Source organism: Salminus brasiliensis, chromosome 19, assembly GCF_030463535.1.
Source record: "Salminus brasiliensis chromosome 19, fSalBra1.hap2, whole genome shotgun sequence".
NCBI classification, from domain to species: Eukaryota; Metazoa; Chordata; class Actinopteri; order Characiformes; family Bryconidae; genus Salminus; species Salminus brasiliensis.
In genome coordinates, this window is record NC_132896.1 from 24,823,199 (window position 1) to 24,838,465 (window position 15,267).

At 39.2% G+C, this 15,267-nt stretch overlaps 2 protein-coding genes across 3 annotated transcripts in view; one reads left to right on the forward strand and one right to left on the reverse strand.

Annotated features, from left to right (window-relative positions):
* On the forward strand, positions 1–12,316 carry LOC140541265 (endothelin receptor type B-like). Of its 2 annotated transcripts, none has more exons than XM_072663838.1 (8): positions 1–371; positions 4,882–5,350; positions 6,280–6,392; positions 8,064–8,268; positions 8,396–8,545; positions 8,677–8,810; positions 9,026–9,134; positions 10,062–12,316. In XM_072663838.1, the coding sequence occupies exons 2-8, from the start codon at positions 4,946–4,948 to the stop codon at positions 10,200–10,202; spliced, it is 1,257 nt and encodes a 418-aa protein (XP_072519939.1). In that variant the 5' UTR covers positions 1–371; positions 4,882–4,945; the 3' UTR covers positions 10,203–12,316. The 2 variants fall into 2 exon arrangements, with proteins under 2 accessions (XP_072519939.1, XP_072519940.1); XM_072663839.1 differs by lacking the exon at positions 1–371 and adding an exon at positions 372–453.
* polr1d (RNA polymerase I and III subunit D) overlaps positions 6,435–15,267 on the reverse strand; it is a 23,448-nt gene continuing 14,615 nt past the window's right edge. The window contains exon 5 of the mRNA XM_072663843.1: positions 6,435–13,594. Within this exon, the coding sequence (XP_072519944.1) occupies positions 13,547–13,594 (48 nt within the window). The 3' untranslated portion in view covers positions 6,435–13,546. The remainder of the gene's footprint in view (positions 13,595–15,267) is intronic.

The window sequence follows — 15,267 nt, forward strand, 5'->3', positions numbered from 1 at the left end:
GGGCAGAGCTGCAGTGAGGGCATGTTCGGGAGCGCTGTGAGAACTGTAGTGTGTGCTGGGAGGACATCTCAGCTCATTGGTCCTCCAAACGACCACAGCAGCTATAAAAGTGCCCACAGAGCGGCGGCAGCAGCGGCAGCAGCGGCAGTTAGCATCACTGACAGAAGGATGGGACCTTGAGGAGCTCTTATCGAGCAGCAGGACATTCACACAACAGCAAGGCTTCCAAAATCGCTAAACGGCGTCCGTTTTCGTCTGGCCAAGCATCCCTGAAGCAAGGCAGACAACAAAATAGCTGGAATAATCGAGGAATTAGGAGGCGAACAGAGGGATTGTGTGTGGAGAGAGCTGAACTCGTCCGCAAAGTGAAGGTAGCTAGCTAGTAAACTTTTACTTTTACGGCAGGTTCGGTGACCTCAGACCTGACAGGATTTATTCCTCTTTGTCCTGAAGGTAAAATAAACAATACAAGTTCTGTTTAAATGTATTATGTACAGAAAAACCTTTTTATCGTATTATTTTCTGCGTAGCCTTCCTTACTTTGGCTGTTATTAAGCTAGAAATACAATAATAATATGTCCTGGTTAAGCTGTACGGTGTGTATTGAGGGACACCCGTATTATTTTTCATTTTAAATGCTGTTATTTAATATTTTGTGCAAGAATAAGTTCTATAAGTAAATTATTATGTTTTATTTATTAGATTTTTTTTTTTTTTTTTTGTGATAAAATCACAGATATCTCTGTCCAGCACCCAAATAAGAGGCGCTATATCAGACAAAAGGCAAAAAGTCTGGCATCTAAGGTTTGCTTCTCTGGCAAAATACTTAGCTAGCTAACATATGAAGATATATTGGGTTCTGACTGAGTACAAAACTAAAGAATCTGCTTTGGCTGAGTGACTAGCTACATCTCACTTCATTAAAAAGGATATTCTTTAAAAGGGGCTTATTTGTATAGGTTGAGTAGTTCTTCTCTATGATGGGCAACCTCTTTAAAGAAGAGTAGCTAGCTAAATAAGAAGAGCCTTATCGGTTAGTTTACTCATTCTTCTTACTCGAACTGACCGTTATTTTGCCAATACAGTGGATTTAGATTAATCGTTAAAGCCACTAGAGCATGTGTTTAACTTACTGTTAAGGCTCCCTACAAAGAATATCTGTCAGCGTTGTCCCAGAAACCAGATCATTACTGATGTTTCAGAGAGGACAGTTTTTCCCTCCATCCGCAACTAAAGGAATGATTCTCCAAAAAATTGCATTTCCTCCAAATAGTCATGCCTTAGACAAGGCATGTTTGAGATCTGAGGTTTGCTTCTTTAGCAAAATACTGAACATGCTTCCATTACTTGTTTGCTGTCTGAGCCAAAGCTCCAGTGCAAAACTAAAGATCAGACTCTGGACCTGCTTTGGCTGAGTGACTACATTTCACCCTTAAAGAGGAGGAGGAGGAGGGGGGGGGTGTTTAAAAGGGGCTTTTTTTTTTTAGTAAAGGCAATGGTTCTATATAGGATCATAAACAACCCCAATTCAACAAGAACCAGAATTCAGTGGGCAACATCTTGCATATAGCTCTTAAAACATGGGTTAACTGGCTATGGTTATTTACATAAATGAAATAGTATATGTATGTAATATATATCATCAAAATGGCTACACTTTTGTTCCTACATTGTTGTAATTTGCCTTTTCAGGAGTACACAGCCCTTTTTGCCAGGAATGCGAGATTTGTTAGAAGAATACGGAGAATTCATAGCTTTTTTGACGTTTTTGTTCTGAATAAAGGCAGCAAAACTACTGCGAGATGTAAACACTAAGTTTAGAAATCTAAAAGTGAAAGTTGATCTCATTACTGACACTTCAGTTAAAGTAGCAAATGAAAAGAGAGAACATGCGTCAGTCAAGATTGATGGCAAATTTGCAGTCTTTAGCAGCTGGCTTTTCTCTTATTGAAACGGATTGTTTTCACTAGGAGTTGTTCAGCCACGATGTGAAAACACTGTCTGTCAAAGTTCCCATTTGGGAAAACAATAGAAGGATTCAAAACACTCAACATCGCCCTGAGGCTACTTCGGGATGACTTGATGAATCGGCACATGGTAGCAAGGCAGCTGGTCCATTATGTTTCTTCCCATGAAACATCTTGACATTGAGTGTGCAGCGGTAGTCAGTGTGTACCCCCCCCATTTCTGCACAAGGTCAGGACTGATGGCCTCTGGCCTCCTCTTTAGTTGCCTATCTTCATTTTCAATGCCATTGTGTGACCAGTACATTGACTTCTTTGTTGTATATGCTGTCCACTTGCTGGTTTGGGTCTGCCACCAAATGACTGTTTACTACAATTTTGCCCTTATCGAACCCTTGTTTCAGAGATAACCACTATAAATGTAAAATGTGGTTGGTAGCGTGTCAGTATCTGCAAGTAGCTTTTAATTAGCTTTGAAGGCCCACACAGCAGTGACCCTTTTTTCTGTTCATCCAATCAGTTTATACAGCATAATACGTTTCTTTTTGCTAAATACCATGTGCAACATACAGCATCATCACACAGTATCATATTGTAGTAATAACAACTGTTGACTAAATTCTCACAATGCTCTTATTCTCAACATTGCTCAACAATTAGTTATCTAGCTTGCCAGTTTTCAAGTCATGCCACATATGTTTTAGTGGTCAGTCAATCAAGCTATTCATACTGAGGGGGGCACACATGACTTGTGATGCCCTTAAGACAAGACAAAAAAAGGCTTTCTCTGTCTATAGTCCCAGCCCAGCCCTCAAGAAGTAATATAATAATATTCAGGGGCCCAGAGGGGAGGTGGGGTGGGGTGGGATTTTTGAAGAACCAGAGGACCGGGTTTACAGAGTATAAAAAACTCACACAAATCACACAAAGACCTTCTAGAAGGACTAAGCCTGCCATTGTTTACCAACTAATACCAAGCCAACAGAGGCAAAAATAGTGTTGTAGGCCTGGATATTCCTCTGAAGTTGTAGTTGAATTGTAGTGACATGCATCCATTATCTTATTTGGAAGTTGAGAGTTATACTTAATGATAAAATGAAGAACAAGTGTGAAGAATGGTGTTTTGTTTTTGTAAGGATTTGTATTTTAACTGAATGCTCACAGATGAGATTAGGCTGGTCTCGATTGAATGCTCACAGATGAGATTAGGCTGGCATCAATTTAGCATTCAACTTATCAATAAATTGGCAGTGCTTAGCTAGGCATGATTTGCATAATGATGATTTGTCTTTTAAATTCCACTACCTGTCTCTATGAGAAACAGGGACTCCCTGCAGCTTGACTGCTCACTGCTCAAAGGGGGTCCTGCCACCAAATGCATACACCAAATTGTATACAAATACAAAGAAAAGCCATGTTAAAATATAACTTTAGATTCTCCTCTAAGAAGATTTTCCATTAAAATAGTTATTTTAGTAATATGTTATGAGAAGCATTATGAGGTGGCCTCTTATTGGGTCCACCTGTTCAAATTACATGTTTTACAATTACATGAAAATAAACAAAAAGTCTTTTGCAGTTTAAATATGGCATTTTTCTGCACACTTTAGACACATTTACACTGATTTCCCATAATATTAGCAACATTATCAGGTGAAGTGAAAAATATTGATTATCTTCATCTACCGTGGAATCTGTTAATGGGAGGGATATATTAGGCACAAGTGAATAGTCAGTTCTTGAAGGTGATGTATTCAAAAGCAGAAAAAATGAGTATGCATAACGATCTGAGCCACTTTGACAAGGGCCAAATTGTGATGGCTAGACAACTGGGCCAAATCAACTCCAAAACATCTTGTGGGGTGTTTCTGGCACGCATTGGTCAGTAGTCCAAGAAACTAATGAACTGGTCATGTGCCCTTAATGCTTAATGATGTGGTCATGGAGCTCCCACCTCATAACTTGCAGGCCTTAAAGAATCTGCTGCTAATGTCCTGGTGCAGGATACCACAGGACACCTCCAGAGGTCCATGCTTTGAATGGTCAGATCTATTCTGGCACAAGGAGGCCTACTCAAAATTAGGCAGATGGTTCTAATGTAATGGCTTATTGGTGCATGTTTATTTGCTAAATATAACATATTGTAAAAGAACAATATAGTGGAAAATGGGTCATGTTCTTTGTACAGTCACAAGTTTATGTTTTATTATTATGATAAATTATGTAAATAAAGAGTTGTGAATCAAACTATGTAGAAGTATGTTCTCTGTAGAGCATGAGCAGTTATTTACCCATAGAAAATCAACAGTACATGATCAATTTACTAGTGCTGCACCAGACTGTGTATATGTATTTAATTACTATCCTAACAAAACCATGTATTGCAGAGAATTGTCTCATTTACAAGGGAATGTGAACTTAGTTTTTAATACTTAATAATTGTATTCCAAATCATTTTGGATTATTTGGACGATTGGTCTATTCATCATGAAACATTGCTTAAATGATATAGGAAAGAAAATGAAGATAAATGGTTTTGATGGCAATGAAGGCTTCCTAGTTTCTCTTTTCATGTAAAATTTTCAGTCTGACCTTTTTTTAAAATAAAAGCTCAAGTTATTATATTTATTCATTAAAATATTTAGTTAATTACTAATGAATTTGCTCTAGACAAGATACAAAAGTGAAGGGATGAATGTGAAAGAGGGTGGTCTGTTTTCACAAGATTAGGTTTTTGTTTAAAAGAACAGAGTTCAAGCTGAGAAGCATCCGCCTACATCTAAGACAAGCACTCTTGAAGGCCACTTTTTGGCCTTTCCCAGCAAAGACTTTGTCCTAGCTTCCTAAATAAACTACACTACATGCGTGAGGCCATGTGCTACTCAGATTATCTAACGCAATGTGTTTTTTGGCACAGGTTGGCCGCAAATTTCTGAAGGAACGAACCACTCCTAGTGTTTCTGTCAACCCTTCAGCAGAGGATGAAGGCAGTGGGGCTGATGATCCTGCTGCTGGCAGGCTGCTCAGCTGCTTTGCGTTTCAGCCGGGACTCCACCCAGGTGAGCGTCAATGACGCTTCCAATCGAGAGGTAGAGGCTGTGGCATGGAACACCTCCAACGATGAACGCCCTGTGCTGCGGAACTCTCCCCGCGTACCCGTCCCACCTATGTGCACCAAGCCCACTGAAATCAAGGAGACCTTTAAATATGTCAACACCGTCATATCCTGCTTGATATTTGTGGTGGGCATCATTGGAAACTCGACCTTGTTGCGCATTATCTACAAGAACAAGTGCATGAGGAATGGGCCCAATGTGCTAATCGGAAGTTTGGCTTTGGGTGACCTGCTCTACATCCTCTTTGCCCTCCCCATCAACGTTTTCAAGGTAGGATATCTCATACAGTGCAAAGACTGAGAGAAAAACAGAGTGCAAGGTTATTTAAAACAGCATAATGCATTTTTAGCCATGTCAAGCTTAAATAGAGTCACACGAAATGAGGCGAGGATGAATCATAATTAGGTTGCAATGGGCCAGCAGCCCAAGCTCTAATATACTTAGAATGAATTGGATTCAAGATGCAGCACATTAAAAGGCAATTGTGCGCATGTAGTAAATTCTTCATGACTTCTGGTTGGGCAGGGCACACAGAATTAAGCAGATCCAAATCTAAAGCCAGAGACAATTCCTAGAATGACAGATTGGTCTATTGTGTGCTGGAAAGCTTAGTTCTGGGAAGCAGCTTCACACAAGGAAGGGCACTGACCTCATGGCCCAGTTGAGTGGTTTGCTTTACGAGTGGCTGACAGACCATAACCTCCCTAAAAACATGCATTAGAGTAACCATGGTCTTGTAATAGTGAGAAATAAGTCTAAAAAGTCCAATAAAATGTCACAAACATTTTAACTCTGCCTTTGTGGGAAGCTGAATTAAATGCATGGCATTCAACCGCTTCATAGAACGATGATTTTCTTGTGGTAATTTCTGATGGTTTGTATGTACACTGTGTTTTTAGCAACTGTGACATTATTTCTACTCTTGGTGTTGCATGCCTGGTTGTTTAGTGTTTGCTTTCACAAGACATCAGTTTTGTCAAACCCAGTTACCTTAAGTTAATGTTCGCAACTGAATGGTTTTCTGAGAATTTGTTATAATACCTTTGCTTTCCGTTATTTTGATTTTAGTAAAAGATTACATTGTACAATGCAACTTTGTAATATGTGCATTTCTGCATTGTTTAGTAGGAAGCATACTTAAACCTCTAAAAGTCTGTATTGATCTCACAAATATTAGGAAAAATCTGTTGTCTTTTCAGTTACTGGCAGAAGACTGGCCATTCGGTGTGCACATCTGCAAGCTCATGCCGTTCGTCCAGAAGGCTTCAGTGGGCATTACAGTACTCAGCTTGTGTGCCCTCAGTATCGACAGGTTAGTGAAATAATGTCACACACAACCTACTCGTAACTGCACTGAAGGCCCTCAATCTTTATTGAACAACGATTCTTTATATATTTTTACACTTTTCACCATTGCACAGCCTCACAAAAGGTTACATATATTATTATATATGAATTGAACATATAAATTGATGGCACCCCTCGGTTAATGAAAAACCCAAAATGGTCACAGAAATAACTTGAATCTGACAAAAGTAATAATAAATAAAAATGCTATGAAAATTAACCAAAGAAAGTCAGACATTGCTTTTCAACCATGATTCAACAGAATTATTTTAAAAAATAAACTCATAAAACAGGCCTGGACAGAAATTATGGTACCCTTAACTTAATATTTTGTTGCACAACCTTTTGAGGCAATTACTGCAATCAAACGATTCCTGTAACTGTCAGTGAAATTTCTACACCTCTCAGCAGGTATTTTGACCCACTCCTTATGAGCAAACTTGTCTCAGCTTTGAAGGGTGCCTTTTCCAGACGGCATGTTTCAGTTCCTTCCAAGGATGCTCAGGATAGGATAGGATTTGAATCAGGGCTCATAGAAGGCCACTTCAGAATAGTCCAATGTTTTCCTCTTAGCCATTCTTGGGTGTTTTTAGCTGTTTTTATCATTATCCTGTGACCCATGACCTGCGACTGAGACCAAGCTTTCAGACACTGGGCAGTACATTTCTCTCTAGAATCCCTTGATAGTCTTGAGATTTCATTGTACCCTGCACAGATTCAAGACACCCTGTGCCAGATGCAGCAAAGCAGCCCCTGAACATAACAGAGCCTTCTCCATGTTTCACAGTAGGGACAGTGATCCTTTCTTGATATGCTTCGTTTTTTCCATCTATGAACATAGAGCAAGCACAGTTCAAGTAAAGTAAAAGCTTTGAGCATTGGGCATTGAGGCACTCTTTTCGAGTGTACCAACCATGGTGACTTTATCTGTCTATATAAAGTCTAGCTAAATGAACTGAGTACACCTCATTAATGCTAGCATTGGCTTATTTCATCAAGCTAACATTTTGTTTAACTTCTTAAACTCTGTGGAAGTGCCAGGCAATTAAAATTCCTGTAACTTGGCCAATAAAACCACTGACAGGTGAAGAACATTGATTATCACGTAACAAAAGCACCTGTCAGATGGAAAGAAATATATAAATAAGGCAACAAGAACAGTCGGCTCTTGGAATTGATGTATTGGAAGTTGGAAAAATAAGCAAACGTAAAGATCTGAGTGACTTTGACAACGGCCAAATTGCGATGGCTAGACAACTGGGTATCTCCCAAATGGCAGGTCCCAGTATGCAGTTTTGAGTAACTACCAAAAGGTCCAAGGAAATGCAACCAGTGACCGTGCGACAGGGTCACAGGCACCCAAGGTTCACTGAGGTCCATATACCATAGGGCAGAGAACTTGTGGAGTCAATGTCTCAACGAGTCAGAGCTGTTTTAATAGCACGAGGGGGTCCTACACAATATTAGGCAGGTGGTTTTAATGTTATGACTGATCATATCACTGATAAAGAACGTAAATTACATGGAAAGTTATTTTTCTCTTTTAAAGCTTTCTATAAGCCATATAGAATTTATGTTGATGTTAGGTGTGATAACATAGTCCCTCATGAATCATATATTGATGTCTGATCACCAGATATCACGCTGTGACCTCCTGGAGCCGAGTGAAGGGGATGGGTATTCCACTATGGAAGGTTCTGGAAGTGACGCTCATCTGGCTGGTCTCTGTAGTGCTAGCAGTGCCTGAGGCCTTGGCCTATGACATGTTGGAGATTACTTACAGAGGAAAGAAGCTGCAGGTGTGCTTGCTACATCCTCAGCAGAGCACACAGTTTATGCAGGTACAGTCATGCACATGTGACCTTATCTACTTTGTGAATCATCTATCTTGCTGAATTTGAAGAATGCAAATTCAGGTACTAGCTGTTCCTATCATGCTATAAACTTCTTGAATGTCTGTCTTCACAGTTTTATCAGGATGTGAAGGACTGGTGGCTGTTTGGTTTTTACTTCTGCTTACCCTTGGCATGTACTGGAGTTTTCTACACCCTAATGTCATGTGAAATGCTGAACCGGAAGAAAGGAATGCGGATTGCTCTCAATGATCATATGAAGCAGGTGTTGACACCTTTTGACAAGTATATTTAATTAGAGCACTATACTTTTACTTATACTTTGATACATGATCTACAAGAGAACCTAAACCACTCACTTACAGGTTCTTGTTCTGTGTGTCGTTTCTAATTTAGCGGCGAGAAGTAGCTAAAACTGTCTTCTGCCTCGTGGTTATCTTTGCGCTCTGCTGGTTGCCTCTTCACCTCAGCCGCATTTTGAAAAGAACTATCTACAATCCAGATGACCCCGACCGCTGTGAGCTCCTCAGGTAGTGGCCTCTTTCACTCCATGGTTATCTGCTAGCTGACACTCAGTCCAAATTTAGTTGAAAATGGCATTGCTGATGATTTATCATGAAAAATAGTGTGCATCAGCAGATCTTCCGACTAGGAAGCGTGGTTCTAGTGCAGTTCATGGAAGTTCAGTCTGAGTACAGCTTGCTTCCTGTTTACTTCTCCCTCCCCTTTCCCCTTTTAACCTTAGTTTCCTGCTGGTGATGAATTATATTGGCATCAACATGGCCTCCCTCAACTCGTGCATCAACCCTGTTGCACTGTACTTTGTCAGCCAGAAGTTCAAAAATTGTTTCAAGGTAAGAACCAGAGAATGTCTGCATTAAGAATGACAAAATGGATCAGCTTGTGTAATTGGAAGCTATTGGATATTTTGATGCAGACCAAATACAGTTGTGGTCAGAGATTTATGAACACTCACCATGGACTTGAATGTCATGGCAAAACTGGGCATTCAGTAATTGTTTTTTAACTGTGCTTTTTCTGGAGTTGAATGAATGTACAACATACTGTATATTTTCCTAGATGGTGATTTCTTTTTTGTCTGAAATCAACACAGGGTCAAAATGATACATATAAGCTTATAAATACATATAAGCCTACACCCACTTAGAAAGCTGAAAGTTCTAAATGTTGTAAATGCCAAAGCCTCTTAACGTTCTAGTTTCATCATAAAGCTCCTGCTCCGAAATTGACACCTTCAAGCTCGACTAATGTTTACACTGACAAAAAAAAAAGCTCTGGAGTAACTTTTATGGTCAGATGAGTTACAATGATCAGAGGTAGACACACAACCCTAAGAACACTGTACCAACTGTTAAGCATGGTGGTGGTAGAATCATTGACCTTGTAAAGTTGTGCACCAAATTCTAAGTTTTCTTTTTTTCTACTAAAGATGTATATTACGCATTCATTCTGCCCCGAAAAAAAAAACCCTTTCCTTTCCTTCCAGCCAAATCAGGCTCAGCAAGAAGCATTTGGAACATCGACGATTGAATGTGTTTATACTACTTGAAAATCTTTTATGCCACAAAAGCTTAAGTTTTCCATGCTATGAGCCTTTAAGGTATAGTGACAGTAAATACATTAGGATCTAAGAAACATTAGCTTTTTATCAAGTTCTTTTAAGGAGAAGAATTGACTAATGTGCAGAAACAACAGCTTTGTTGCTGCGGTAATAAGTTAAAAACCAAATCACTAAACTCATTTTATTTCTGATCCTTTAGTCTTGCCTGTGCTGCTGGTGCCAGAGGAATATCACTCCGATCGATGAGCGCGGTTCAGGGATACGCTGGAAAGGCTCGGGCCAGGGCAACGGGCTGGACCGGTCCAGCTCGCGCTCCAGTCAGAAATATAGCTCCTCTTAAAAGCACCTAAATTATCATTAACTCCAGGGGCAAGCTGCCCTATCAGCAAAACTGACTGACCAAGTGATATATCAAAACCTTACCCTCATACTACAGTGAGGTATATATATATCAACCTAGAGTTCCAACTGATTCTTCTCAGTTCTGAGGAATCAACTACTAGGATGCCAGGACTTAAAGAAGTCACTACGTCACTGCCATACGAGGAGTTTTCCGGTCACAGGAACATGTCAAGTCAATCTTCTGAGGAGGTCACACAAACTGGCTGAGCGTTGCAGAGTTAGCCGAGTCAATTCAGCCCCACGCCAACGACACAGGCTGGATACTGGAAGTCTAAACGTGGAATGGCTGCTGAATAACTCGGCTTTAGGAGTCTTCTGTTATCAGAGTCCAAGGATAAGAAAATGCTTAGACTGTGTCGGAGTGGGAATAATTCATCATGCACTGCTGACCTTCAACAAAACAATGGACAGACCATAAAGCAGGGGGTCTTGCTGGAGGAACATTTCTGAAAGTTGAGTCTCTTTTACCTGTGTACTTAAAGAATCACTGGGCTAAAAAAAAAAAAGGAAAGTACTACGCAACTTGTTTACACTCTACTCGTAGTGTAGATGTGAGAATGCACCACTGTGCAACAGTTTTTGTCACTTTGAGGAGTTGTTTCAAAAGCATTGTTTCAAAAGCAGTAGGTTCAGTGTACAAATTTGCATATTTCCCACCTAAACATCATTCTGTTTCACCAAAATTTCTTGAGATTTCACTGTAATTTCACAAATGTCACACAATCCCAAAGAGACATGCATGCTGGACAACAGGTTATGAGCTGCTGGAAATGTTTTTCTGTGTCAGAACTGCTTACATGTCTATTGTGGTGACCAACAATGTAAACAGAATGACATTTGATCAGATTCATGCAAATAACTGCTACTTAACGTTGTCTCAGTGAGTTCATCCAGACTCACCAAAAACAGCTACACAGACTTGTCACTTCATCTTATTCCATGTATTTCTTAAAAACACAGGACCTGTACAAAATATGTCCCATACATAGAAATATTTCTATTAGCTATGACTATTTTTCATTTCATTTCCAAAATGACATTATAAAAAACAAGTTCAGGGGATTTCAACACAAGCCCAGAATGTTAAAATTGTAAATATCAGTTTTGTGTCTGATAAAGGGTAATTTTACCTTGAAAACAATTTTCAATTGGTCTTTCAGACCCTGTTTACTCCTGGTCACTTCCTGCATCTTAAGAATATCTCGATATGGCCAAGCCACAAAAAACTACAAGTGTAAACGCACCCAAGACTCATTTAAACCAGATACACATACAATCTCTCTAATTGTTTCATGAGGTGCTTTGAGACGCAGTTGAGCTACACATTATAGCAGCGTAAACACATCCATCTCACCAACCAAAACCCTTCTGAGAAAATCTGAAACACCAGTAATAATTGCTGTGCAATGAATTCATTTACAGATTTTGTTTCACACAGCATTCATCAGATTTCAGTCTGCATTTGACCATCAAGCATAAAAGAATGTGCCAAAAATCTTATCAAGGGTACAATCCAGATACTATTAACTTGAAGTGAGCAGGTGTAAACGGGGTTTTACTGATAATACTGAACTGGTACAAGATAAGAGAATGCTTTTTGCCTGTTCCATTTCAAAACCTGGAAGGATCTCTCTCAGTGAATCTCAAAATGGTCCTCAGGGACCCCCAGACAGTCCAAGTTTTCGCTCCAGCTTGCAACACATAAGCATAAAGCAGAAATGTAGACCATCTGTAAGTGAGAATCGCTGCTCTACATTTCAGAATTTGTGGGGAAAATGTTTTTCAGGCTAAATTTACCAGTAATGGTGTCAGGCTTCTTAAGGAATAAAACTATTTTTGTATTTTACACATTAGTCCAGATTAACAGTAAGGTAGGTAACAGCTGTGGTAAGGTAGGTTCATAAATATATAGACAGTTCATTTACTTACAATTTACTACAGTTGTGTATTTTCATTCCTCTTCAAAATGTGTACATTATTTTTACTATTAACAATGCTTTTATACTGTACTTACTTAATGTTGAATAAGCTGCAATAAATGCTATTTTATCACATGGTGGTTTCGAATCTTTACATCGGTATGCTTTGTTTTGGTAGTTTTGTTTCTGTTGTAGGGCAGCACTGTGGTTGCTGAATTCTCAGAGTTCCTGCAAAACTCAATTTGTCTGAAGACAAGCGCAAGTCAGCTTGGTCTAGACGGTGAGAATACAAAAAAACAGCTGTATAAAAATATTTTTAAAATTGTGAGAAGCAGAATTGCATATACTTATAATCCTGAGGAAAGGGAAGGAAGGAAAAGGGAAGAAAAAAAAAACTCTTAGGAAAAATCTTAGGATAAATACTTAAAAATCCATGATATTGTTCTTTAATGCAATTCTCCATCTTAAGAAGTTCTCAAATATTTTCTTTACAAAGTCATAATTATTTTTTTCTTCTTAAAACACTAATTTTCTAAGTTAGGCCAACTGTCATAGACTTGTACTTCACAGATCATCATAAACAATGCAAAATAACTCTTAATTTGCAATATTTTGTTAAATCCATGCAGTGGAAGCAAAATGTAGGAAAACCAGAATCAAACTAAGCGTTCAAACATTTTCAGTAAACAAGAGACAAAAATAAGATTTTTGAAGAATAGAAATTAAGAAGTTAAAAAAAAGCACATCTAAAAAGAATTTCTTTCTTCAGACACTTTTGTGAATCCAGCCCCTGATCTTCACTGTACTCATTTTTGTGGGATGTGTGGTGCCTTTTAAACATCAATGGAATGTTTTGACATGGCCACTGAATGAGCCTTCAGTTTGTATGAGTTGGGCCTGTAATTATCACATTATTCACTAACAGGAGCTTTTCCAGGACTCCCTTCTTTTTTTTTTTTTTTTTTTTTTTTTAGAGCGCTTGTACTGAACTATGTCAAGGTCAGGCCAAAAGAGAGAGTAAGATCTAATGAAATGCTGCAAAACAAAGCAGCGAGACATGACGTCTAAAGAACTGTAAAACTGAAATGACAAGAACATTCAATCCTGCAAACTGCAAAAGCAAATAACAATGACTATATTCATAAGTGTTCACTCACAGTAAAAATATACAGTATAATTAAAGCAAAGAAAAAAAATCTTCAAAATGATCATAAAATAGAAAATATTATACAACAAGTTCATTGATCAGACGAGCTTTAAATAAGGACTGGATTTTCTTCAGCACTGTAGAATTCCGGGTATTTCCAAGAATCAGTCCAGTAACAAACGTGGCTCATGTGACAATCCTCTCGCTCTTTCAAGGCTATTCCATGGCCTCTCCTTGCTGCAGTTTGAACTCCTTCACTTGTGCCTGTCAAATTGAGCATCCTGTGGTTAGCCAAAGCTTTACATTACAAACATCTCTGCCAGTGTGCAGTTCTATTAATTTCATGCTTTCCATAAATTAAAATCTGTCCCTTCGAGAAATATTATTATCCAGACCACAAATTTAATAAAAGATGAATAGGAGGTTGAAGTACAGATAATTTGCATATAAAAGTTAATCTCCCTTGGTTACTGCAGTTACTCATTACCTGATGCATGACAAACAAAAAATAACAATGGTTAAGAAAGAACAAATTAATTAGAGATAGCATGTCTGTTCCATTTTTCCCCTCCAACACTTTTGTACATTGCAGCCAATTTTACTGTCATCAGTCCACAGGACATGTTTCCAAAATGCATTAGGATTGTCCAGATGTTGCTTTTAACTTTGTAACTAATCAAGTTTTTTTTTTTATCAATATAGAATATTTACCTCTTGTGGTTCCTCAAATATAAAAATGTGTCATCCTTAATCAAAACACACACTTGAAGTTTAAGATGCAAAATGTGTTCACAAGGGCTCGTGTCCCCATTAGTCTTTCAAATGTTCTCTTCATTTTGCTCTTACACCACAAGGCATACACCTACGCAATGTAATACTGTGCCAATTTCAAGTGTCTCTCATTCAAAATGAAAGGCTGCTGTTTAACAATTATATCTCTTGAGACTACTCTTGTGTTCTGCTTCTACGAAAATGCCCGCCCCTCTTTCCTCCACCTCATGGCTCGGTCACAAGACTTGCACAACCGGAGCGGATTTGAAGCCCTCCACACTGACCTCTTTTCAAGGCTCTGGAACGACATTTCCATTTTTAGTCTCCCTTCAAGAGAGAGACGGTGGTCGAGCACAAGGGGCCCATTACACAAATCAGTCTAGCAAGACTAAATCCAATAACATGGTCAACAACCAGCCATATCCGCAGTAAACCTTTTACTTAAGAGATAACTAATCAGCCATAGCATTCACAGCTTACTAATATTTAATTAGTTAACCAATGACCTAATGTCCTTACTTATTTACTTTTTTGAGTGAAGCCTAGCTAAACCCATGATTCACTCAGGAAAAAGTTCTATGCAGTTGTAAAACATAAGAGGGAGTGCTATTCTGTGAAATACTGGTACTGCCGGAGACAGCTCTATGCTCCCTGACTAATCAGTAACGACATGCAATGCAAGGCACTGGCTGAGTTGATCCTAAGCTGTAACAGTGAGGCAAAAAAAAAAAAAAGCCAGGAACCACCAACGGATCCAAGGGGTTTAAGTGGTTAACGCTGAGGGAACGCCCCTTCGCCTTTCTTCACCACAGTGTTTTATTTATGTGGGACAAGAATGCCATGCAGTCATTTAATAGCAGCGTTTTGGTGTCGTCACTGCCGCTCATGCCGCTTGCTGTTAGGACATGGTGTTATTTCTTACAGTTCTTTTAGGCACATTACTTTTTAATGGCTGGGTGGTTACTGCTAGGTTACAGGCGTGTAAGGTAAACCCATACTTACAGAAATTTGTTCTGAGTGCTGTTATCAGGAGCAGTGGTGGCTCAGCGGTTAGAGCGCCGGGATATCGATAACAGGGTTGTGGGTTCGATTCCCGGGCTCGGCAAGCTGCCACTGTTGGGCCCTTGAGCAAGGCCCTTTACCCTCTCTGCTCCCCGGGCGCTGGA